This window comes from Botryllus schlosseri, chromosome 4 (genome assembly GCF_051294905.1).
Source record: "Botryllus schlosseri isolate E-star chromosome 4, Bs_hap1, whole genome shotgun sequence".
Taxonomy (NCBI): domain Eukaryota; kingdom Metazoa; phylum Chordata; class Ascidiacea; order Stolidobranchia; family Styelidae; genus Botryllus; species Botryllus schlosseri.
The window spans coordinates 18,980,934-19,007,165 of record NC_137239.1 but is presented as its reverse complement, the minus strand read 5'-3'; the positions used below and the strand labels follow the sequence as shown (position 1 = coordinate 19,007,165).

At 41.7% G+C, this 26,232-nt stretch overlaps 3 protein-coding genes across 6 annotated transcripts in view; 2 read left to right on the top strand and 1 right to left on the bottom strand.

The window, feature by feature from the left end:
* The window catches only part of LOC145437257 (single-strand DNA endonuclease ASTE1-like), a 533,921-nt gene that overhangs the window by 311,287 nt on the left and 196,402 nt on the right, over positions 1 to 26,232 (top strand). The window lies entirely within an intron of this gene.
* Positions 104 to 1,109, top strand: LOC145437269 (gamma-glutamylcyclotransferase-like). Its single transcript, XM_080314465.1, has one exon. It carries the CDS (start codon positions 329 to 331, stop codon positions 860 to 862), a length of 534 nt encoding a protein of 177 aa, XP_080170591.1. The 5' UTR covers positions 104 to 328; the 3' UTR covers positions 863 to 1,109.
* On the bottom strand, positions 883 to 26,232 carry LOC145437254 (poly(3-hydroxybutyrate) depolymerase-like). Of its 2 annotated transcripts, XM_080314446.1 has the most exons (18): positions 26,083 to 26,232; positions 20,964 to 21,086; positions 20,704 to 20,901; positions 20,546 to 20,640; positions 20,368 to 20,484; positions 19,657 to 19,801; positions 19,428 to 19,599; positions 19,291 to 19,316; positions 19,082 to 19,207; positions 18,965 to 19,021; positions 18,251 to 18,373; positions 17,883 to 18,080; positions 16,533 to 16,618; positions 12,784 to 12,897; positions 6,815 to 6,965; positions 5,107 to 5,278; positions 1,106 to 1,131; positions 883 to 1,037 (listed from the first exon to the last, which is right to left on the bottom strand). In XM_080314446.1, the coding sequence occupies exons 1-18, from the start codon at positions 26,168 to 26,170 to the stop codon at positions 973 to 975; spliced, it is 2,082 nt and encodes a 693-aa protein (XP_080170572.1). In that variant the 5' UTR covers positions 26,171 to 26,232; the 3' UTR covers positions 883 to 972. The 2 variants fall into 2 exon arrangements, with proteins under 2 accessions (XP_080170572.1, XP_080170573.1); XM_080314447.1 differs by lacking the exon at positions 17,883 to 18,080.

The following is a 26,232-nucleotide window of genomic DNA, read 5'->3' as shown; positions in this document are numbered from 1 at the left end:
CAGAATACAAAAGTAATGTCAGCCAACCAACGTCGTTCTGCCCCAAGTCTGCGGAATAAGGTCTCCATTGAGATAAATCTTAAACACTAATGTCATCCTGTCATTGTGACTTCAGCGTATATGTAACATCGGCTCAGTTATATATTGTGCAAATATAACTGTACTAGCTAGGTAGCCCATTTCCAACTGAGTAATTAAGAATCCTCTCCGGAAACCACTGCAATAAAGAATATCGTTATGAGAAAATAGATCACAACAACGAAAGCGGTTTGTGAGACAGTGCGCAAAAGCGTTTTAGGTTGCAAGAAGTCATATTGCGAATGCTGCTATGGCTAGGTTCAATTATTTTGGATACGCCAGTAATCTAACAGAATACAAAATCGGGATGAGGTGCAGATCAGTCGCAATGGAGGGGATCGGGCGGCTTGATAACTTCACCATAGAGTTTCGAGGTTGCTCGTCAGATTGGTTGGGTGGTTCTGCGACATTGCGACCAAAGCAAGGCTCGGTTATATGGGGAGTAATCTGGACTATTGACGAAACAGAAAAGGCTATTCTTGACGAGCAAGAAGGTGTCTTGACTGGTATGTATCGACATTCTACAGTTGATGTGGTCGATGAAACGGGACAGTCGAAGACCTGTCGAGTGTACGAACAGGTCGACAAAACAGACAAGTTGAACAGTCCTTCTCCGCAATACCTGGCTGTAATCATAGAGGGGGCAGTATCACGCCAATTACCGAAGGAATACGTCGAGAAACTGAAAAATACGCCGACAAATGGCAACACGGCCACGACACAGATGATGGAGGAGGTCCTGAAAAGACGAAACGACGTAGGATTCCTCGGGAAACTATTTTGAATGGTGTTCTGTACCAATACTGATTTTCTTCATTTAATTTATTGCGTCGACAATTATACATACACCTCTATAACACCCCTGGAAATTTGTGCACGGATTCAGGAATTCACTTATGGAGCAGTTACGCGGTCAACCATGGACATCACAGCCTGTATCTGTTCACCACTTGCAGTCGCTGTCAATGAAAATGATTATGATTATTTCATCCTGTTTGGATTAAGTTTTGCAATCAAAATAACTCACCGTAGTCTCTATTTGTATATCCCCACCTAGAAAAGAAAGCGTTGAGAAAATAACATTTATGGCTCTATATAGTTATAATTCATGTCATCATTCTAGAATGGTGCTCCTTAACCGACGGTGTTCCCTGGAACACTAGGGGCTCCCTCTGAGCCAGTCTCAGGGTTCCCTGAATGTCAAGACACACACTCAACTCCTACATATGATTTCTGATGATACACCCATCTTAGCGATCATGGATTGCAGACAATTAGGCCATATCAGCGGTCGAATTGTGCCTGTTTTGGTAGTACGTCGTGTCCAGTGGCATACCAGGGGGAGGGTTCGAAACCGAAACCCCGTCCTTCTGTAATCACGATTCTATCTGAAATATTTATAAGCTCATTTGTTATTGTAAGCAATTGGTATCACGCTATTGCGGTTCTACTGAACAATACGATGACACTTTCCAAGGTGGAGCCTCGCATTTATGAGCTGGTATCTGAAAGTGAACAACAGAGTAAGATTTGCAATACATGCCAATTATAATGTTTCAGTGTTGCGTGAAAATTGTTTTTCAGTGGTTTTGTTCTGATGAACGATTTATCCTGACGCGATCCACCGGGGTTGAGGTATATATCTTCAGTCGAAATATATATTTATTGCGGAGAAGTAGATTATCTGTTCACTTCTAACAGGATCGAGTAGCATAGGTAAATTGACAGGAGGGGTTAGTGAACACATCCAACACATTTCGTGACGGGTGAAAACCGAGAATAATATCACCGAGAATTTACACGACCGAGAATGGACAATTGGACATTACCGAGATAATAATCGAAATATTTAGCGGCATTTAAAATGATGAAATTTAGATCACTCGCGAGATGCGACGCACGGCCCAAGTGCTGTCAGGTATTGTTTCCTACGCCATTGATGCGCTAATATGAAGGGAGCATAATTCGTTTGCCTGAATGCTATCAGCAGGGCCGTAACTGGCGTAACCCAAACCCCCAAATTGGGGGAGGCGAGCTCGAAGGAGGCCCAAAATTATTTCGTAAATTGGCCGAAAACGACTGCCCGTATGCTGACCGAAAAACCTCGATATATCTACACATAGGCCTGTATGCAGCACCGTAACTGTCGCACCCCAAACCCCCCAATTGGGGGGTCCGAGCTCGAAGGGGGCCCAAAATTTTTTCGTGAATTAGCATAAATCATGGAGTATTTTTTGAAAATTTATGCAATTTTTTGAAAATTTTGGGGTTCAAGTAGCCATGAATCTTTATTATTGGGTATTGGGCCATTACCGCGCCTCGACCCACCAAGACATACAATCAAGTTTTAGGCCATATAACATGCGACTCCAAAGAAGTGTGCCAGAACGATCGGCAATTCCCGATCATACTGACCAATTCAATCATGAATTCTAGAAATTTTCCGCGCTCCGCGCTCTTAGGCGACAAAAGCTCATTCACTAAACAAACTCCCAACAATATGATAAATAGCGGTAAACAGGGTATCGCGGGAGGGGGGTCTGGGGGGCGAAGCCCCCAGAAGTTCGGCCTATAACCCTATGGGGGGCTCAAGGCCAAAGTTTTTTTGGGGGGGCTGACGAAGTGCTGTTACGGCCCTGCCTGTATGTTTAATGGTCCATAGGCGCCTCAATGGCTGTCGCCGAATGTTCCTGTGCTGGTAATCTAAACCCCACAAGACAAATGCCTACCGCAAGGAAAATTTAATTGCCAGTGAATAATATCTTTTTACATGGCAGACAGGAGATCACGAAACAACATCATGTAATGAAGTTAATATTATACCGCCCGAATATGTTTAATTATTATTTACGGGCCTTACAGTTTCCAAGACAATTCAGCTCTACTGGGAAATATGATTATGTGAGCAGGGAGGATGAAACAATGATAGCAGCATATATTCAATTTTCGATCATATTGATCGATTCCATCATGAATCGTTGAAAATTTTTGCACTAGGTGTGGTATATACAATAAATGCCGGTGATAAGTCGCGGTCAAGACGACTAACCTGGTGAGGGGGGTGTGGGGTGCAGGAGCAAAACCAGTTACGTACGACACTGGCTATGTGTTTGTGCACGCAGTCGTTAATACGAGAAAGTGTGTTGTAACTATAGCGTTGCATTTAAAACAAATAATTTTTAATGTTTTAAATAGTGCTTTAAACAAAGGCCCTTTAAAAATAGTGCGTATCTTGAGTTGTATAATTATGCCATAATTGTGTAAATACTTTCCAAATACATGTTGTATGAGCCTACGGGTGACGATTACCACCCGATATAATCGACGTATACGATATGGGATGCTTGGAACCTTCGAAATAGTCGGTTCAACAGCTATAGCACGTAGATATAGATCATTGGTACGAAATGAATGTTCTGATGATGATGACCACCGACCGTCAAAACGCTGCAAGACAAAAAGGCGACCGATTATCGACCTGGGCGATTATCGAGGCCGATATTTGGAACTTTCCCGATTATCGATATCGTGACCGATATTTTATATATACATAAAAAATATCAAAAATATTGGAAATTCAATGCTCCCTGTTCTGAATCTCAAGAAATCGACTTGCAGGACAAGTTTAACTGGGTGAGCATGCAGAGAAACTATTCTTCCTGCATTACAATGTACCGCTATATAGCCTACTGGACTGATCTGCAATTCTGTATCAGGTTTTGCTTTTTGGATTATCCCAAATTTCAATGAATGTGCACAATTCAACAATAACTCTTTTTAATTTCAGTTTTCTCGTTTGTTGTTCAGTTTCTGTGGCGTGTACAAGCGCCATCTTGCTTATTATCTATAATATTTTTGGCGAAATAGTTATCTGCTCCTTCCATATTAATATCGGCCTACATGATATCGGCCTAGTGAGTGTGTCGATAATCGGTATCGGTATCGGCCTGCAAAAATCAATATCGGTCGACCTCTATGCCAGACGATGTTGAACGATATTTTTTGGTCCGTATATATCAAGGATTGGAAGCCAATTTCGTCACAGGAGCTACAATTACCCTATGTTTTCAATTGTGAATATCAATCCGCTATGACGTCGCAATTGAATATGAGTGGCGTCATGGCTTAGAAAAACAAAAAATAAACATGTTTTAAACAACGGCCTTGTTTTAATCGTGTTTGTTTTAAATTGATTTTTGTTTTAAACACAACCCTAGTTGTGACATGATACGCGGGTGTTCTCAAACTCGATTTCGGTAATTAACGATGAACGACCAAGTTACGCCTCTCATATTGGCAATGTCGTCTTCATATTCGTGTTGTTATCGACGAAGCGAGCGTGATATCTTAAGCAAAAGTCTTTATAGTCAATACTAGTCTCGACGATGCAAGCTTCATCACAGTTTTGTGTCAGATTTTCGTGACACAGCCACTGAGAGTAAGTTGAAATTCAATGAATTTTGATGACAGATGTAGAGATTACCGAAACCCTCGTACCAAATCTTAGATAGATCTCGTTCTCGGTAATGTACATTCTCCGCCGTGTCTCTCTCGGTAATGTCATTCTCGGTATTACTATGTTAATGTAACCAACACATTTATACGGTACCCACGTCCTAACAAAACAATCAAACAAACATTTACAATAATTTACAATCAACAAATGAAGGAAACAGAAATACTGAATGAGAGTTCACAGTTTATAAGCAATTTAAGCTTTTAACACTCAGTTCAGTCTAGTGTTCACCAGAGCTCATTTTGAGCACAAGGAATCGATAGTAGACCATGTATTACATAAGTAGCCCAAAGTTACACATGCTATGCCTTATGGTAAATTTCTTTCGGGGTAAATTTGGGGCTAGACTAGCGTAGCGTAGCAAAAACACTGCTCTAGAATTTAAAAACGCCCAAAATCCATATTCGATGATTGATTACCTCGAAATCCGCTACAAACCGTGGAAACCGACATGCGCATTCCCGGTAATATCTGGCATGACTATTGACTTGGCTATATTTTAGCGTTCTTACCAGTCCCAGCAATCTTGAGGGTTCGTGAGCAAATTGATTTTTGTTCTTGGATATATAACGATGATGTTGTTCAATGCGGCGACTTCGTTGTAGCCGGCGTCAGTAGCAAAATCCTTTGCAATCTCGTCGTCACCGCCTTTACACCCGTGGAAAGCAACATGGACGCGGCAAGCTGGAAATGATACAAAATTTCCAGGGACTATACATCCGATACATTTCATATCGGGGATAGACGAAAGAAATTTATTTGATGCCACTCACATGTTAACATATTGGCACTGAGCTAGGCAATCGGAGTCCTTGGGATAGAAAATCATTGTGAGAAATTACGCATCCGAGATAAATCTAGATACCTCTGCACGCCACACAGATATCTTGCATTGCACGCAGAAAGAGTGGTTTGTCACGGCTTACCAAGCTCTTCTGTCACCAGGGGTTTTCGTTAGAGAAATATTTCTTATACATCGATTTATGCATCCGAATGCAATAAATTGAATTGAATAGAAAAGGAACCGAATCTGGAAAAATCCTCTAGGCGAAAATAGGATATTGCCTGGTCAGTGTTCTAAATTCATAGGTAACGGCTCCTATTCACGGCATATTAATACTATCGAAAATCCTACCCCAAACGAAAGCATCATATACCACCTAATCGCCGAAATATTGAATCCAAGAATTGACCGTAAATACAGGATTCACGGATTAATCTCAGAGTTTGGTGACCTGTCATGGACCCTTTAGAACAGAGGTCTATGTAAACTACAAAGGAATCCAAAAACTACTCTAGGGTTCATTTGTCGAGTTTGTAATGCGCCCGTGTACACTAGGGCTGTTCCAACAAGTATAGACTCCGCAGACCCAATTAAAAAATTTAATTTATTAGGTAAAATCGAAAAAAAAAAAAAATTCAAACTTTTTTGTCAACCTCATAAAATTGTTGAGCTGTCTTCAAAGACGATGCAAAACAAATTTGAGTGAATTCCAACTAGTAGAAGTGGAGTTATTTGAGTTTTTTGTTGATATTTCTCGGATCATCATTGATTAGTGGATAATCCAAGGATTATCAACGAAAAACTCCAATAACTCCGCTTCTACTAGTTGGAATTGAGTCAAATTTGTTTTGTATCGTCTCTGAAGACAAGGGTTGACAGAAAAATTTGAAATTTTTTATTTTTTTGTTTTCCTGTATAAATTAAAAATTTTAATTGGATCCGCGGAGCCCTATACTTGTTAGAATTGAACCAAATTTGGTGTGCAGCGTTTTTTAGGGTAACCAGACAATTTAATCACTGAATGGCTGGAATCCAGAAAAAAAGTTATTTTTGGACGGCCCTAGTGTACACCTTTCGTACTTGTGCACCCCAAGTCTATTAAGGTGCACCCCGGGGTGCACCGTGCATGGACACCGGTTGAAGAACATTGGTGTAGGCAGGTTAACTAGACGGGTAAGTACTGGAATTCCTGGAAAAGGCTATGCTGAGCAACAGGTCCCAATAAAAATAATCCTCTTCATGTATCGGTCGCGAGAAGTACCGAGATTTTAGAGTCTACCTCTGGCCGCTCAATGAGCCACTATAGAAAGCCCACATGTATAGCTATTGTTTGCGAATTTCTGCCTAAACCTGAAATACGAATTTGGGACGAAGAATTACGACTTATGTGTCGGCGTACGAGTTGGAATGCAGTCATTCATTGGAAATATACTTACAAATTTGTCCCAGAGAGCATGTCGTAGGCACAAATACTATGCCTTCTTCGCCAAAGCCTACGTCAGAAGCTTGCGACAGGCCTGCGACCTCAGCTTGCTCAAACACGTATAGTTCTCCATTGAGAGTTGAAGGGCCAGTGTAGTCTGGTTCCTTTGAAAGTAAAATGAGGTTATAATATTCATTGCAATAATATTTCCACAATAAACTGAACTGCAAATATACCTCCTTAGATAACTATCATGGGATATACGGATTAGGATATTGTTTGTTAGGCCGTACAATTCATGGCGTATAGCAGTCTACGGCAATTTAATAGAGATATGTTGAGCTTCATATCATAGTGTCCTATATGGTGTCGACACGATCAAATCTCACGGATCAGTGAAATTGGTCTACGTCACATTTTCCATTTGGCTGAAGGCAAAATGACGGTAATTTTTGTCCGGCTTGCCGAGCATGAAATTTGATAAAACGGGTATCAATCGAAAGCTGCCGCTGTACTGATTAGGAAAATATAAATTTATTTTCGTGGCCCGGGAATCCCCATAATCAACCTCGAATAGTGACGCAACAATGCTGTCCGGCGAAACGATAGTGTAGGTCAGGAGCAAATGATGGCTGCGCGGCGAGAGTGAGTGCTCACTGCTCAGCTGGCGTCGCGACAATGGGCAATGATCTTGTGTTTCGAAGTACAACCGCGTCACAGAGAAACGTTGCGCTGTCAATACTTTCTATAGGCGCTTCGGTAGTAGCGAGCACACAAATTACCAGCCTTTCATTGACTTGTAAGGGTAGAACTGCGTCCACAGAATGCATTAGGGCCCTACGAATTTTCGCGCATTTTCATTCAACTTAGAGGTATTTCCGTCTCAGTAGGGGATATCAAACTCGACATGCGTCGCGGGCCGGATTCAAACCTGCAGATCACTCGCTGGCCGTACCAAAATGTTATCTCGAAATTCATACCCTTGATTTTCATTGAATACTTTATAATCAAGCATATATTAGAATACTACTTAATATTACGAACCCGATTCAATTACAGCAACACCTGTACCGCAAACAGCCGAATTGTCACAAGAAATACGGTGATTGGACATTTGAACACCGTCAAATATTATTGAATCGCAATTCGGGTTTCTATGGGGGCCGGGGACCTTTTGAGTCAAAAGTGATACAATAGTGCAACCACATATATTTGATTTATACTTCTGTATAACTATTATATTCTCTATGTATCCCGCATATAACGGTTTCGTATTGGCGTTTTCGCTTCTGTGAATATCTAGTTTTCAGTCCATTTGTCCATAACACTCTGAACTCAGTCGGTACACTTTTGTGCCTTCTCGGAATTGGGTTTCAATGTCGCCGACTATAGTTCCTAATAGCGACTACAGTGAAACCACAAGTCCGCTGCCGGATGTTTATAATGTGGCATATGAACGTGGACGATGATCATACTCGACATTTGCTGTCTTGAGAGATTATTTAATGGAAGAATTTCTAACTAAATATCTTAGAAATATTCTGAATAGTATTTTTGAGTCTACTCAGAATTGCTTTGCGGGACAGATTAAATCACCTGGCGGGCCGTATGTTTGACGCCCTTGGTCTAGGTACATTGCTATGTCAGATTATTATGATATCGATTGACTTAGCCCGCTTGTTGTGTAGGGCTCCAGAGACACGTTGCGCTGTTGATGGAGAGTGTCGATACTTTCTATAGTCGCTTTGGTTAAGTGTGAGCACACATTACCATGCAGCCTTTCCTTGAGCTGTAAGGGTGGGAGTTGGCCCGCGAATGCAGCAGGTTATGTGTGTTGAATATAGGTATAGATTATAGGACCGGACCAGTCAAATGATTCCAAAATGTTACCACCAAACCTTACCTTTGTTTTTCACTGGAATGCTCTATTACTAAGCCTATTAGGCCTATATAGCCCTTGTCAGGAATATATGAGATTTAACTAAACGGTGACGTTGGAATTTGGTTTATCACTTTTCAATCACCTTTCGGATTTCTCTGAATGCCGGAGACCGTTTGCGTCAGAAGTAATACAGGTATCATTGCCGCGACGCCGGCTGAGCACTCACTCTCACCGTGCTGCCATCATTTGCTCCTGACCTACGCTCTCGTTTCGCCAGACAGCATTGTTCCGTCACTATGCCACTCTCCATAACGATGAAAAATTCGAGGCTGATTATGGCGATTCCAGCGCCACGAGCGAAATAATTTTTTTATTTTCGTTATCATTACAGCGGCAGCTTTCGATTGATACCCGTTTTGTCAAATTTGATGCTCGGCAAGCCGGTCAAAAATACCGTTAAATTGCTTTCAGCCAAATGGAAAGTGTGACGTAGACCAATTTCACTGAGCGGTGAGATTTGCTTGTGTCGACCCCATATAGGACACTATGTTCATTGCTCATATAATGGGGACGATGAGCCAAAAAAGTTTTGGAACCGCTACAGTAACCCTGGTGTCGCAGCGGTGGGACATACCACCGTGCTACTCAAAAATGTCGGTTCTAATTATACTTTGGAGCAGTCCAATGTAACCAAAACAAATAGTACCACAAATCAGGGCTAAACAACCTCAGCAGGTTTCTTAGAACATTTTGAAAAACAATGTCTCCTGACTGCAATTAAGGGCTTGCCAAAGCTACTCTGTGTTTGCGATGTCGCTGCTGACGGAAATACTATATCATGAATGGAATGAATGAATGGAAATGTAATCCAGTAAATACAGGATTGATGTTGATTAGTGCGACAGAGAAGTCCAAAATGCTTCGTGAAGTATTATTTGATGGCTTGAAAATTGGTCGCCAACTCGTGAAACATTCCAAACCGACAAGATAGCGTAATGGTAAAGCGTCCGGCTTCTTGATCGGTAGGACGTGGGTTCGATTCCCGGCGGGGTCGGACCAAGGACCTGATTAGTAACACTGGTATCCATGACTTCCCTGCTTGGCGCTCATGCATTACAGCAGGGGTGGGCAAACTACGGCCCGCGGGCCGCATGCGGCCCGCCACGCCGTTCTGTGCGGCCCGCGAGAGTCTAAAAAAACTTTTTTAAATTTTGATAAAATGCGTACTAAAAATTGAATTAATGCAGGGACTTGATTAACTTTTTCTTAGTATATTTCACCTTGATAATTCTAAGACATGGGTTTTCAAACTGGTGGGCGCGCCCCCCTGGGGGGCGTGAAAGCATCTGAAGCGGGGCGCGAAGCTGAGCTCAACTGAAAAATTTTTTCGCGCTCCGCGCGATTTTCATCCGTTTCATAGTTGTTGCTATGTATTAAGTCTGAATTACATATTTCAAAATCTCTCATCCACAGTCGTAACCTTCCATGCCTTCAAACTACCCGTTAGGTTGGCTAGCATCCTGGGTGCGTTTTGTGATATGACGATAAGGGGGCGCGAAATCTTTCACCATCATAAGGGGGCGGGACGTGTTTTAAAAAATTTGAGAACCACTGATCCAAGGTAAATACTTAATATCACAGCGGGATAGCTGCAACGAGATCGAGATAATTTGGATCACCAGTGGGATTTCAGATTGGCCACTTCATTTTCATTTTTAATTATTTCAGTGATGTGCTTATAAAAAACGATTCGGACGTGTCTTAGGTAGATTCGTTGTCTGTATGCGTAGAATGGGGGTATTTATATTTTATCTGCACATAGTACAAGCGTGTTTGAAGCTAACATGGTTATGATGCTGTCAGCATTGTGTGTCCTGGAACTGAGCCAAAAGTGGAATTACTAAATCTATGAACAGATCGCTCCTCACAGATTTATATTTCAATCCTGTTCTAAGAATCGGGCCAACCGACTTTCATCTGTATAGTTTTGACAATGGTTATTGAGGTCCGCCAGCCTATGAAATCTCGCCACTGTATGTTTCAGACGCGTGTTAGATATCATCAAAGCAATATTTGGCTTGCTTTAAATAGCACATATATTGTCTCCATGTCCTCACTATATAATCAAATATCAATATTGCGTTTTGGTTTATAATTCTAATTTTATATAGTGCGGCCCGCGAATGAATTCAGATTTTGAATGCGGCCCGCGAGCTCAAAAGTTTGCCCACCCCTGCATTACAGGGATAGCATGGAGGGGTGGTGCATGACTTAGAAAGCCGTAAAGGCTATATCTGCACTTCCTTGTCCAGCAGCGTCTGCACTCGTGGTATGCAATATGCATATATGCATAGAACGTGTGTATGTGTATCGTGAGTCGGTGTACATGCCGCAAAAAACATCAAGGACAAAAATAACCTCGTCCTTTCCTTTCCAGATTTCGCAAAATCCCCAGTACGAGTCAAGTCGTAAAAACGTGACTCAAGCAACCGCAACACTGGTACATGTACAACAGTGGTTCTTAACCTTTTTTCCTCCAGTGCCCCCTTTCAAAAATTATCGTGCTCCAGCGCCCCCCCAACTTCATAATGTAAGGAATGTAATAAAGACAATGAGTAAGAGGGAGGGCCGTAACAGCACTTCGTCAACCCCCTAAAAACGATTTGCCTTGCGCACCCATAGCGTGATAAACCGAACTTCTGAGGGCTTCGCCCCCACGAACCCCCTATCGTGATTTCGAGGGTCAGCAAAGTTTGTGTGGCCTGGTCGCCCTAGGTACCAAAATTTTCTATAATGCATGAATGAATAGGTGGTAATTACATATATAAGTCGCGATAAACTGAGTGAGCTGTTGTATAGGGAGATAAAGGGCACGTAATTAATAATTAAACATATTCGGGCGTTCCCGCAGGTACAATTATTCGTTACCAGGGTCATAACAGCACTTTGTCAGCCACCCCCCAAACAAAAAACGAAAACGTTGGTCCTGGGCCCCCATCGGGTGATAAACCAAGCTTCCGGGGGACTTCACTCCCAGACCCCCATTAGGCTGTTCTCTATGTGCTGAAAGCCTGTTAGATATCTACATTGGGTGTCCATTTACTGAGGTAGCTATTCTTGCCTAGTCGCGCGAAGCGCGAAAAATTTTACTAATTAATGAGTGAATTGGTCAATATCATCTGGAATTGCATGTAAATTGAGATTAATTTTTATCCTCTCTCTGCTCACGTAAACACATTTACCGGTAGAGCTGGGTGAGGTGCAATGTTCCCTCTAAGCTGGGCACGTGCGCAGTGCTGACACGGTCTCTGCGCACAGAAAATCTAAGTTGCGCACAACAAATCCGAAGTTATTACCTTTTTTAGTCGATACGCACTGTTGTCCAGGGGTCAGCGCAGTGAGTTGTTGAGTGTGCGCAGACTCATCAAAACTTAAAGCGAACATTGTGAGGTTTCTTGGAAACTGTAGGGCCTGTTACTAATAATTAAACATATTCGGGCGAGCGAACCCATTGGTATGACTTCGTTGCATGATGTTATTTCGTGACCCCCTGTCTGCAATATCAAAAAATATAGAATCGCTCAACGGGGATATTGCCCAACAGGAATATCCCTGTCGCGCAATCGTACTAAACTAAAAGACGCACACGATTTCAGATTGGTATTTCTTCACTGCCATATAATTTTTCCCTGCCAGATAGAATTCGTCTTCTGGGGTTCAGATTGCCAAGACAGGAACATTCGGTGTCAGTCATTTAGGTGCCCATGGACAATTAAACCTATATGTATTTAGAAGGCTATATGTAACGGAGTTTTCGGTGTTAATTTGCTCTGAATACTCATTAAGGATATGTCCTATCACCACATCATCTACTGCGAAGCCATTTTCTCCAGCGCCCCCCATACCGCCCCCCTGAGCCCAGCGCCCCCCATATCGCCCCCTGAGCGTTTCCGCCCCCCTTCCAAATCGCAAGGTTAAGAACCACTGATGTACAATCTGACATGACCTCCCTACCATATCCTTACGATACATTTATATACTATATGAGACCCTGTTTCAAAGCTATAGGATTATTTTAACTGGTAAGAGAGCTAACTTACCACTAGACCTCCACCGTAGATGTGATTCAACATGTGGTAAGCTCCAAGAAACTCACAGCTGTTCAAACCATTTGTGCTTGTCATCCCACAAGGACCTCCTTTGTTTACGGTTGGCTAGATGAAAATATGGTTCTTCGTCAATGATTTTCGCTCTGATGCTGTTTGCAGCGTAGTCTGTGGTTACACCGGGACAGGGTCATTAGGTATATCGTGTACGTAAACGGTTCACTCCAGAGTTGAGCGAATTTGACGCCCACAACGTCACCGCCATCACAATCCGGCGCTGAACATTGATGACGTGAGTTGTCGCCCCTTTTTTGTTCATCAGCTTCCGGATTCTTACACTCGGTGTATAGGATAGGCCTACTCGAAGTGCTAGGGTACCACGAACAAATTTGACCTTTTAGAGAGTACCGTGAAGTCAAAACGTTGAGAATCCCTGCCATAATAGGTGACACCGGGGCCTACCGCAGGCCCCGGTGACACCTTCTGTTAATGTTACAGAATGTCGTCCTTGACGTATTGATTTGGTCACCAGATGCGACTGTATAGCAGAGATGAGCATGGATTAGGATTAGGTTTTGAAAAAACAGGATTTGTGAAATTTTGTCGGATTTGGATTGGATTTGGATTAGACATTTTTTTCGGAACGGATTAGGATTTGGATTGGATTTACCTATTTTCAGGGAGATTGAAATGTCGTGTGGCGAATGGCGACAAACTTTATTCAGATCAGTTATTAATGTACTTATGGTTACTAAGTTACTTGAATCAAGTGAATCGTTGGTTGTGAAAGAAAATTTTCGAATCCCTCCATCGCATAAATTAGTATTTTTTCTGAATTTTCAGTTGGAATCGGATTAGGATTGGACATGAACTTGAACATGAAAAAGCTATGGATTAGAATTTGGATTGGATTAAGACATAGAAATTTCAAATCCGCTCATCTCTGCTGTATAGTAAAATTAGATAATTCGGCTGGTACAACTGAAACCAACGGAGCCTGTCGATTGGCGATACTGGCGCATTAACTAACCTACGTAGGTTAGTTAATAGTTATCTGTATAATATATCACGCACCTGCGAGCTCGGAAAAATAGCTGAAGCTGTTCGATTGCTCGGTGGAGTTCTGCGGGAGCTCAGTATGCCGTGCAATCGAACATGGACGCATATTCGTGATTTGTCACGTGAATAATATTCCATGAATACAAGTATATAGCGTAACATTCGAGCTATGCATACAAATGAATCGGATATTGTAATTTTAATGTTAGTTTTGATGAAAAGGTATGTAGCCTAGGTGGCCAATTGGTTAGGCGATCTTTTGTTTTTGTCGAACACGTATTGTATACATATTCATTTTATGCACAACCATAGATACAAACGACGATGTTCGTAATAATTTATCATCATGGCCTTGGCTATCGTGCCATGTCGTCGAATTTAGGATCACCGGTGGCGAATTAGCATTGCGGTACTGTACACCAGTACATTGTATGCTGCATTGTACAGTACACCTACGCACTCACTGTCCGTAGTGCGAAAATCACATAAAGCGGCGATAAGCGTAACTCTGAACTGGTATCGTATAATTGAAATAGTGATAATTTGAAAACCGTCCCATCAAATAACGCTACATTGCATAAGGGCGGTGGCGAGCAGCCTAGTACCCAGATATGGGGTAATCGCGATTAGTAATCGTAATCGATTACGACGATTACAGCATTTTCAAGTAATCGTAATCGCAATCGATTACATTCGAAAAAATCTCGAAGTAATCGTAATCGTAATCGACTACTTCCCATAATTAATCGATTTCTTTGTGAAAGAACGATTACTTTTTATTTGTACGAGGACTGTGACATAAACTGAACACTCGTGAACAAGGAATAGATATTATACCAGTTATTGAGAGAACAAACGTCTGATTTTCAAATGCCACTGCTCATTATTACGTCAGAGGTAGCCTATTGGCTTTGCTCGTCTTTGCGTAGGAAGTATCCACACATAGTAAATATATATTCGGTGCACATTAGTGTGATTGTAAGAAAACCCACCGTACTGTATATCGGTTTATCAATACATTCCAGACGCCACTACCTCGCATCATGATAATTAATCATAATTACCTCTCTGCTGCCTAAGTTAAAATAGCAAGTTTTGTATCGATGTTTGATTATGCTTAGTTAAACTATAGAATGTAATAGTTCCAATTCTATAGTTAAATGCAGTTTCACCGTTGCTGGATGGCGAGCAATAGGCCTATATGGTACGAACGCACAGCAGACAAAGGTTTAAAATTCTGTACTCGCCAAATAAAACATTACGATTTCCACAACGAAGCATTAAAATCAACAGCTGTTGATATATATCATCAAAACTGGGCCGTTGTTTTGCCGTTTCTCGTAATGGCAGCTTGCATTACATTATCTACATTAAGTTGAAGGCAGAATTTTTTGTTCACTTTCTGTTATTCTCATATTATTCTACTCAAAACGGGTCGCTATTTCATAATTCTTTACTGAGCATTTGGACCTGCCGCCATAGCCATCGGCTTATATACCATGTTAACCATAGTTATAGCTAGAATCAGGATCAAAACAGCAAAAGCGTCCCTCAGCCAAACTTTGGTCTTGGGCCCCCATAGGGTAGTCAATTCTGAAGTTGAAGATTTAATTTCGTCAATAATATTGGTAATTGCATTATATTGCATTTTAATCCTATCTCAGCGCCCGATGGTCAGATTTACCTGAAGAGCGCGGGGGGGGGGGGGGGTAATTCATAATTATAACATCTGGTGTCTTGCAATAATTACTTTATTGTATGTTGTTAATTCGTGACCTCCGGTCTGTTATATAGCAAAAAGATATTGATTGTAGTGGCCCAAACTGCAGACTAAAAGAAAAACTTGCGTGAGACGCACACACAAATTGTCGTGTCTAATGCTCTGTGGGTGCCCGGGTGGCAATTGCATCGTGGGCTCAGATTGGAAGGAATGGACTGTTATTCACGCCCAGCCATCGCGGCTATTAACAGTGGACACATACCCTAAGTTTTGGCCAATGTCTTTCTTTAATAGCACACTTCGTGGGGTCTCATGTTGGCCGAGACTGCATATGTCTTTGGATGTGTCGAGGAGCGGTATTGACTGAACCCTAAATGCCTATTACTATGAATTATGCATGCTTTAATTCTTGAAGGGGAGACGTATGCATTTCAAAATCAAGCTTTCTAGAGGCATTTAAATCGCAAAGCTCAAAGAGAAATTCCAAGTTAATGAAATCTCTCGAAAATGCTCTATAATTTATGTTGGTTTACAAAATGCTTTTGAGTCCCCTCCAACCACGCTCCCCACCCTATTGGGGAATTAAGGGGTGCGGCAGTTATGGACCTGGCAAGAATGCAAATCACTCGGTGCGATAAACCGTCCTCTATCAAATGGGAAATGGGTACATTATGACGTAACAAGGAAACGTCCCATCTTTTTTTAAAGACAGTTGTTATATCATTTGGCCTTTCCGGCGCAATCCATGTATTGTCTTCCAATATAACTACTACGATACAAAATAAATGTAATCGTGAGTAATCGTGATTACTTTTCCAATGTAATCGTAATCGTAATCGACTACTTCCCGATTTTGCTGTAATCGTAATCGTAATCGTAATCGCGTGATTCAGAAGTAATCGTAATCGCAATCGATTACATTCATGAAGTAATCACCCCATGTCTGGTACCAACATATACTTACGAAACCGTCTCTGGAAGGGATGTCATATTCTGTACGGACGTCTGCAAGGTAGTGGTTGTAAAATTCAGCAGCCTTTACGACCACACCTGATAAAATACATCAATTCTGATTCGCAACTATGCATCGCCTTCTTCGACGCCCTCTGAAGAACAAGTTCTTCCTCGGCAAAATTTGTTACGAATGCGATTCAGTTATAGACGCATCTGAATTGCTTATGACCTCAAGCCTCATTCAAGCTTAGAACTATATAAATTGAAAAAATATCTCAGTATCACAATTAACATAACTATTAGGGATGGTGTGAACCTCTGAAAGGTTCAGGTTCGTGTGAACGCGAACCTTTTTGAAAGGTTCTGTGTGAACGCGAACGTGAACCTCGTGACGTCATGTGACGTCATATTGCTAATTTAAACCCTATATTTCAATGAAGTGATAGACTATATTAATGTACACGATATACCTAGCGATGACTCGTGCCACATAATGCCAAAATGCTGAAGTAGGCCCTACATATTGACGTTTTAAACGTCGCTAAATGTATCAACTGAGGCAATGATATAATAATCCCATAAAATCAATATCTCCCGTCTCTTTGCCAACAATTTCGATGCGGACTTGCCAGCGAAAGCTTACGCCTGAACGGTCTAGGCCAGACCGGACAATGTCTTCGGCGTCTGAGTATTGTTATACGTGGATATTGAGCAGAGTGCTGAACGGGTTTCTATACTTGCTACCGACATTACCCCATTAACAAGTTATACAGCAGTAGCCAACACCCTAATTGCACGGATTTGCTTATTGTGATACAGTAAACATATGAAGTCATGATTGACCCGTACGCCCGCTAGATTTCTACACCAGAAAACGATATCACTCTCACTGATTGGGTGAATAGGCATCATTCGCTGACTACATGTAGTGTATTCACAAACGGAAAGCTTGATATTTCGAGCAAACTTTTGTAACAAGGCAAGTAAAATTTTTGAGATTGTCAAGGTGCATGCTCGTTTAGTGTAGATTGTTTATGCTGCCAGCGCCATGCATAGAGTGGTGTGCAGTTGAATTGCAATAAATGTGAACAAAAGATTTTAGAATGAAGTAAAGGTTTTAACATATGAAAAAGGTTCACAGGGCAGAACCTACCAAGGTTCTGTTGTGAACGCGAACCTCAAAACTTCCGAGGTTCACACACAGAACGCGAACGTGAACCTCACGTTCACACCATCCCTAATAACTATGGTCCGCAACCGTCTCCTGGCAGCAACAAATACAAAAGAAAACAATTTCAGCAATATCCGCGATGAATGATGCATATAAGCATACGCATATGTTTTAAGCAAGGGCTTATACCTTCGGCTACAGTCAGATCCTTGGAGCCGCTGTACAAGTAAACTCGACTGTTGGCCAAGTTATTCACAGCTGGTATGTCTTGAGCAGATGCATAATTTTCGGTGTCCGAATAAATTGTGTTGAGGTTAATCGCATACGACGCGTACAGACAAGAAGACGTCGCTGTCATCAAGTTATTCCTTGCGCAATAGTAGGGGCCTGTGTAGATAATGTATGGGCCGGTTATATGGACCTGGTATCATGTGCGTATCGCTGGAGCCCGGCAAATTTTGAACAGTTTGACATCACAATAGCAACAATATCGGCTACCGCTACTAATCGACTATTATTGTTATTGTCAGTTTCTCCAATATGTCTGAGAATTTTACCTCCAGCAATAGCTCCCGCGCCCATAATTCTGTCTGATACCGCCACGTGAACTTGAGTTGCCATGAATCCCCCTGATGCGAGACCACTGACTGATACCGCCGATACGTCGGCTCCGTAGGAACCTGACAAATGTAAGCATGCAACTCTCTACATACAAAATACAGTATGTCAGCATCATTCAATGGCATCCGGAAATTTTTTCCATGTCTCCCGCGAAGTCGTTTTTTATCGATGCATGGCGAGTGGCGACGTGACTAAGATGCTTGGCTATATTGGCTATTTCGGGTTACAGTGTGGACTGTCGGCAAATAGGCTTGTACCCATACAAGTCATGAATGATAACATATCTATAATTAAATGATAACGGCGCTGTGGCTCGTCATCATCCCAAGAAATGATGATACGATGCTTGGGTACTACTTTTAGGCTATGGTCGGACGTCAGGGATTACATTTGCTTCATTCTTGCAGTTCTGTAGGCCTATCTTCAACTGCAACCGAACATGGGCACGAATAGATTCAACGTGCTCAAAATTACATAATTGATGTACAGAACATGCGTATTAATCAGTGATATTGTGTCACAACAATCAGTCCATAGACGTTTTTGTTGGGACTCCAACGACAAAATAGAGATATCCAGGGGATTATAGCGCATATTTTTGAGGCTACAATGGTATTGTTCTGGGTAAGATGTGGATGTGGAATTGTTACCGAGTAGGCCGTTTCCGTGCGCTCCTGAAGTTGTGGATATTGTTGCCAACGTCGATGCTGTTATAATAAGATGCATTTCACACATATCACGAAGAAAGTATGGTACAGTTAACCCACTTTTATCCGTAGTCGTCAATACTGTTGTTGTTATGGGGGTCGGAGACTCGGTAGCTCCCGTAGCACCCTCCGTAATTCTAGCTACCATGTTCATAACTGCTTTGATCTGTTTTCCGTTGTGAAAAGCTGGTAGGCATGACATCGGCAAAAACACACAAATTCCAGTAACGACCTAGCGACCAAAAACATATCGCATGTTCAGTGCTTACCATAGTTATCGTCCGTGTACGCCCAACTGTAATGTAAAGCATCACGGTAAATCACGGATACTCGTGCGGTTACGAAAATAACCAAACAAAACGATATCATAATCAGACCCTTATAGAATATACATGGAACAACTCACAAGTCCCAGCATCCGTTCGGATTGCTTATAGCCGTTGTGGTTGCCTGTGGATACAGCACGATAATGTCATTGAGAGCCGCCACTCTGTTGTATCCAGTATTAATTGCGTAACTGTTTCCGATAAAAGTCTCGCCCTGTTGGCACCCGTGAAACGCCACATGTAATTTGCACTCTGAGAAGGAAATGCTATAGTTTCAATAGTGAAATTGATTTGATTGACACGATATACCTTTTCCACTAGCACACGCATCGGGAACAAAAATATACCCGATGTCGTCCATAGAAATAGACGATGCAGATAATGCATCCACGAACTCGTTCTGATCAAAAGTTATGAGCGTTCCACCAGCGGATGCTGAAGAGTAGCTTGGTTTCTGCAATGTTTTGACTATTGAGTGAAATGGCTATCCTCCTTAGTAAGCAGGACTGCAGGTATAGCACTCTCAAGTTACATTATAGAACAGTCGTTCTCAACCAGTGGACCTCAAGAAAATGAGGTATAAAGGGTTGCCGTCGACATGTAACAGAAATTGGAGGGGAACGTCGCTCTGAGTGTGGTCTCAAATTTAAGTTGGGAGTGTCAAAAACATTTGGCAACAGCAATTTCTTCATAAAGCCACGGTAATCGAACTGCAGCTGGGAGATTTTCAAGAAAGTGCCATTCGAATAATCGATATCTATGTGATATCTAAGATATCGAAGTGATACGTCACCGCTATACTGGATCCGACATTTCTGACACGAATTCTTTACTGTTGCACATTCCCGACGGGTTCAAGACAGAAAATTAGTCAGTCGATATGAAGAAGTAACTATGTCTTAAGAACCACCAAATTATCTCGCAAACATCGAGGAGTTTATATCAAAATACAAAAAAAATACAATGTGACATTCAGTATCCAGTACTGGCTAGCGCAAGATATATCCATAAAATGAATACCGTTATAGTTGAGTCGTAAATATGATTGAGAAGTTCGTATGCTGAATCGTAGTTGCAATCATTTATATACTCGTCGTGGTTGACTCTGTTGCATGCGGTACCGTAATCCATCGTTGGCTGCAATATATTTTCTTATTTATAATTCTATCTTTATGCTTTCTCCATAACATCAACTCACAAATCCATGTACAGACACGAGATCGTTTTTGTACAAAATATTACTCGGTTTCACGTTGAGGGATTCATAAAATACTCCGGTTTTATCCATAACCCCTGAAGACATGAGAATGTTAGTGGGTTATAATTTTGCATTGTAATTGTGAATTCATCCCATGCCTGGTCGTACTGTAGTATCTTGCGTTCCTGCATACATATACACTTTTGTGTTCAAGAGATTGTCAATATTGTCAATAGTTCCTGCTGATGACTGTTCTTTTGCATTGGAAACAAGTCCCGGGACGTTAATCATGGACGGTGTAGACATACAAGCATTCAAAGCGGTGGATAATTGTCCTTTGGCACAGCCGTAAGGCCCTGATGGAGAATAATTATTCACTTCGGTATACTATATACAAGGACGAAATCGTTTTCCGTACCTCCGGCTATGATCCCCACACCTATAAACGTTTTTGATTCTATAACGTGCATTTGAGCCGCCATGAATCCACCCGATGACAGGCCGCTGACCGATATTGTATCCACGTCAGCATTGTATGATCCTATTAGAAAGAATGATCATACATGACTAATGAAGGATATAACATTTGTACCAGTCATCGGACTCAAATCAGATAGAAAGCAACTTTCGGACTCGAGTTCACATCTGAGGAATGCAGCTCAGTTCCTGGATATTCAGGTAAAAGGCCGGATTCCACCACCGGGACCCTAACCATTCGTCATCCTGTCTAGCCTTTCGAGAACCATAATTTTTGTCTGTATTTGACGCTTAGAGAGAGAGAGAGAGAGAGAGAAAGTGATAAAGAAAGAGATAACTATGATGCACCCTTGAACATTGACTTCTTTATTGAACGATATTTGCCATTATTACCATTGCTTAGTATGAATTCGGAGTGGCACCTATATTGCCATGTCTGGCCTTGTGCATCATAAACAACAACAGCATAAGCGCAAATGATACCTATAACACTTATCTAGAAATTTCAAAATAAATTCGCGCCATAAATCTTAATGATTGATTCAGGCTAATTTTAGGTTGCTGAATCCGATTATGTGGTCAGAATTTCTCTATCACGTCAAATGTTCTCGGTATGTACTTTTTTCTCATTTCCATAAATTAATCAAATTTCTGCTTTCGTTAGTGACATTACGGTGAACGTACAACAGCATTAGATCAAATATTGTTATTGAAATCATATATAATGATGAAACTTGGGTTGATATAGAACAGAATAAGTGAGTTTTCGGTGAACTTGAATCCATTGGTTCTCTTCTTCTTTCAATCAGGACCTCTTTTCGGCCCATAAACTTATATGTGGACGCAACAATTTTAGGTCGGTTGCAGTTATCACCTTTATATATAGGCTACCACTCCTCTTAAAGATTGTGATTTGTAGCTCCATACTTAATTTAGCTCCCCACGTCATCTTTATACATGTGTCCTGTTTCCTTAATCGACCAATGCATTTTGTGACAGTACACTGCTCTTTCGTAAAACGTAAAAGTTTGCAAACAATAAACATTATATTGTTCGTATATTATGTAGAAGAGAATTGTTCACTCGGGCACATGACTCAAATTTGTGTAGATTGTTTTGAAACATGAAGACGCAGGATGTCTGGTTATCAAAAGAAAAAAGTGCATATGATAATTCTAAAGAATTTATCATCATGAATCTCCGCCTGTACTTATCCTTGTCATGTTAGTTTTTCTCCAGTTTCCATATACTGTGACATTTCATCGGAACCAAGGAAAGCTGTTTCTGAACTGTTTTTCTTTTGGTCTATTGCCATGATATAAATGGCTTTATTTGCAATGTCAATTATAGACAACCAGACGAATTGAAACTGCTTGCTAACAGCTCAGCACGAAACCTGAAGTGCGTGTGCGTGGTACTTCACAATACAAATAAATATCCATCGGTTCCAGGACAGTCGATCCGTCTCGATATAGGACATAATGCGGCCTATACACCGAATAAAATGTTTTATATGCTGGAACAGAGCCAGAGATGAGCATCGGTTAATTTGTAAAGATGTTTTTGAATGGTTTCGATGCTTCGTGCTTCTGTTTAGCATGAATAAACGTCAGTTCTAAATATAAAAAGCTTATACATTTTGGCGGTTTCTGACTTGCCGTTATATTTTTCTATGAACCAGAGTAGTTGATCGGCGTTGCCCATTAAGTAGAACAAGTAACGCCTTATATTTGTACTCAATTATAGGTAGAGGCATAGGCGCCGACTTTTATTTTTTTACGAGGTGGCGAAGTCTTGTGACGTCATAATTGTTCCATATCGATGACGTCATCGTCGCACGAAAACGCACTTTACTGCATGCCGCTGGTGTAGGTGCAGAGTTAAACCATTCGCGTGACGTTTTATTATCGGCCTTGCACTCATTAATATCAAACCATGCAGTCGAGTTTATTAAATGGTATCTTAAAACGGTACGATCATTTGAAGTGTAACTGCGGCCTGCGCTACCAGTCCGTCCGACGGAATCTGCAGTTGCATCAATGTTATTCACGCGAAATGCCCAGTGTGACTAACGAAACAACACTACGCACTGGCCTTGCAAGTACCACACGACAGCTCTCGAATACTTATATACAATAATGATGCAATGATACAATAATGATGATTACAAACGCGAAATCGCGCAGCCAATCAGTCATTGATTATCTCTTGCGGTTTCTTGCTTCGCGTTGACCAACTCGCATCGCGGCAATTGTTTGATGATTAAAACATTGGTGCATTTTCCCGATTTAAATTCGCGTAGCATTTCGGGAGTACATCGGTCAATTCGTAAATTCAATCTGCATGTCGACGGCCGCCAACACATACTAATTGAATTACGTGTTGACGGCCGCACAAATTTAGTTCAACGGCCGCGAGTTGGCCACCCTTGGGCTAGAATTAATTCCACTTCAGGACGCATGCCGCGACTGTCTATCTAATGCCTAATAGTTTAATATTCAATAATGTTGTTCTCGATACGAGTACATCCAGCAATCAAGTTTATTATCGGAATGTAGAAGGTTCCCTGTTCAAACGAATCGAATAAAATCAGAATTTGTGCCGCCCTTAATCTTGTGATGCATCACGTTAATAATGAAAGGAAGACTGAAAAATGACTTTGTGCGATAATTTCGTAGTACGAATGTATCAAGTAGATAACAAGAAATATGGATGATGGCAAATGAGAAAGCGTGTAATCTAATCAGTATCGCCACGAATCGGTTTTGAGTGTGACACCATATTGAGTAGCTTTCGTCGCGACAATTGTTTTCTCATTATATCGGTGTTCAGGCTGTATTGCTGCATTTCCCGATTAATGTCACTGGCAACAAGCCTCGTTAGAGAAACGAATCTGCGCAGAAATGAACTCCAATTTGCAGGCACACACCAACACACCCAAAATTCCGCGCTGCGATTACCTATCACGACGCTAGCTAGCTCATGAATGGTTTTGTAAACGAATATGGGTGCACATAATTTAGATTTCAGAAAAGCAGAACGTATATCTGGGCGCCTGGTCGGCAGAGGAGATCTAGGATGGCGCTTCTCAGCACACGCAAGGCGCGTGGCCAGTCGAAAAATTAGGGGGATCGGATTCTTTTTTCTTATTTACCAATATAGCATCAATACAATTAGGGTCAAGTACATGTGTAAATGGGAAAATGGCGATCATATAATCTCTTCGTATCGACGATTTTAGGCGCATGATATGCTTGCCAAAGAGTCCGGGAGTGTTATCAATTAGCGAGTCACTGGTGAACAATTAAATACGCGCGCGTATTACGCAGTCTCGGCTACAGTTTTCGCAATCAAAATGTTCGAACTTGATTGCACCGATCTCAAACCTTTGTCGTATTTCAGAACTCGAGACATGATACACATCTTCTGGTTGTTACGTTTAAGTATTAGCGGGAATCAATTTCGCACGTTAAAGTCTGTTTGCAGCGATTTGATGTTAATTAGTATCGCGATGTCACTTTTTAATCAATATGGCATAAAACAATCACTAATTAGCGTAAACTCGACCGCATTGTCTCGAAACCAGCGAGAGATAGGAGCCAAAGCATGCTAGGCCCGAGACGCGATAGTTCGGCCATAGGCCAGCAATGATCTCTTTCACTCCAGGTCTATTGCAGATACTATTGCGTAGGCCAGCGATGATATTGTGCACACCAGGCCGAAGCCGCCAATGCAGATTCGATTGCGCAGTTAAGCGATGATATAGTGTGAACTGGGCCTATTGCAGATGCGATTGTTGAAGCCTGCGGAACCAGGCTTGATCGAGACGCGATAAATCAGGCTAGCGACGATTGCCACGCTCACGGGAATGAATGACCTAATTTCGCGACCATATCAGCGGGAGATCATGACAGATTCTTCTCGCTAATTGACAACACGTTTCTCGCAAATACGCCGCGCGGAACACTGATTACACAATTATTGAATTGCAACTGAATATTAGAGTTAAAATGATCATTTCAAAATGACGGGGTTTCGCGTTTCAAATGGGGAAGTTCGACCCCCGAAACCCCCGTGGCTACGCGCCTGGCACGTGCGCGTATCGAAATCGAAGACGTCTCTAACGAGGTCGCATCGATTCGCCATATTACAAATTACTGGTCACAAATCACTTGGGCGTTTGAGCATTTTGTGCGAGGTGGCCGCCACCTCGTAAATGTGGTCACGAGATGGCTGCGCCACCTCGTAACCTCGTAAGTCGGCGCCAATGGGTAGAGGTACTAATTTCTAAGACCTGTCGAAACTACTTCAAGTGGAAGACGAAACGAAGGGTTTCCGAAGTACTAAAAGTCAGTAACTCTAAGTATATTTGGTCGGGTGGGGGGGGGGGGGGGTGGGGGGTGGTCGCATACTTTTTGCAGTTAGTCGGAGATGGCTGCATACGCATTCGCAAGGTGTATCTTCTCGATTAACGCAAAGTGTCTATAATGACACTACACATCGGTAGAATATTCGGAAATATATTCAGTTACTGTGCTTCAGGGGCTATGTCACGCAGCGCGAATGATATTGAAACTGAGAGTGGTGCAATATTTTCCTTAAACTACCTTTTACTTTTCAAAATCCAGATTGCAAAATTAAATAGTTTATCCAAAATACTGTTCAGGTAGGAGTGGAAGTAGTCTGAAAACTATCAGCTTCAGTAAGTACTGCAAGTAGTTTTATACTACTTTAGTACTCCAAAAAAGTAGTGAAAATCGAAATATATAGTATCTCCAAAACGTGACCTGACATAACAAAAATAACACCAGATTCGGATTCAGCGCCCCCAATTAGGTTAACATGACCCACAGGAATCCTGGCACAAAAATCGTGTAGACCAGTGTAATTTAAAATAGCTTTATGAGAGATGTTCGAACTATCTATGAGTTTGCCGCGTGAAATTATGAACGCAGCTACTGCATAAAGTAGTTGCAGTTGAGTTGGTCTGTTCCTCGAGTGTACAAAGTATGCGAGACTTCGAGGTATGGCGCATGATTGACTACGTCATTCACACTCACCTAGCTTCTCCGCAGCATTGCCACCCCCTAGTGCCGCGAATGCTCCGTTGCCATGTAAAATAAAAGCAATCAATATTGCCTTCTCCATACTCTCATAAAGGCTGAAATAAATCGCAATTGGGTGAGCTGCAGAATGATAGGAGTAGGCTA

Excerpts from the sequence above, each read along its gene's own strand:
- LOC145437254 (XM_080314446.1), bottom strand. The coding sequence starts at position 26,170 with ATGGAGAAGGCAATATTGATTGCTTTTATTTTACATGGCAACGGAGCA. Across the intron at positions 16,619-17,882 it reads GGATCTGACTGTAGCCGAAG|GTGTGGTCGTAAAGGCTGCT; the intron begins GTATAAGCCCTT and ends GTATTTTATCAG. Across the intron at positions 1,038-1,105 it reads ATATACAAATAGAGACTACG|CGACTGCAAGTGGTGAACAG; the intron begins GTGAGTTATTTT and ends TTTCATTGACAG.
- LOC145437269 (XM_080314465.1), top strand. The coding sequence starts at position 329 with ATGGCTAGGTTCAATTATTTTGGATACGCCAGTAATCTAACAGAATAC.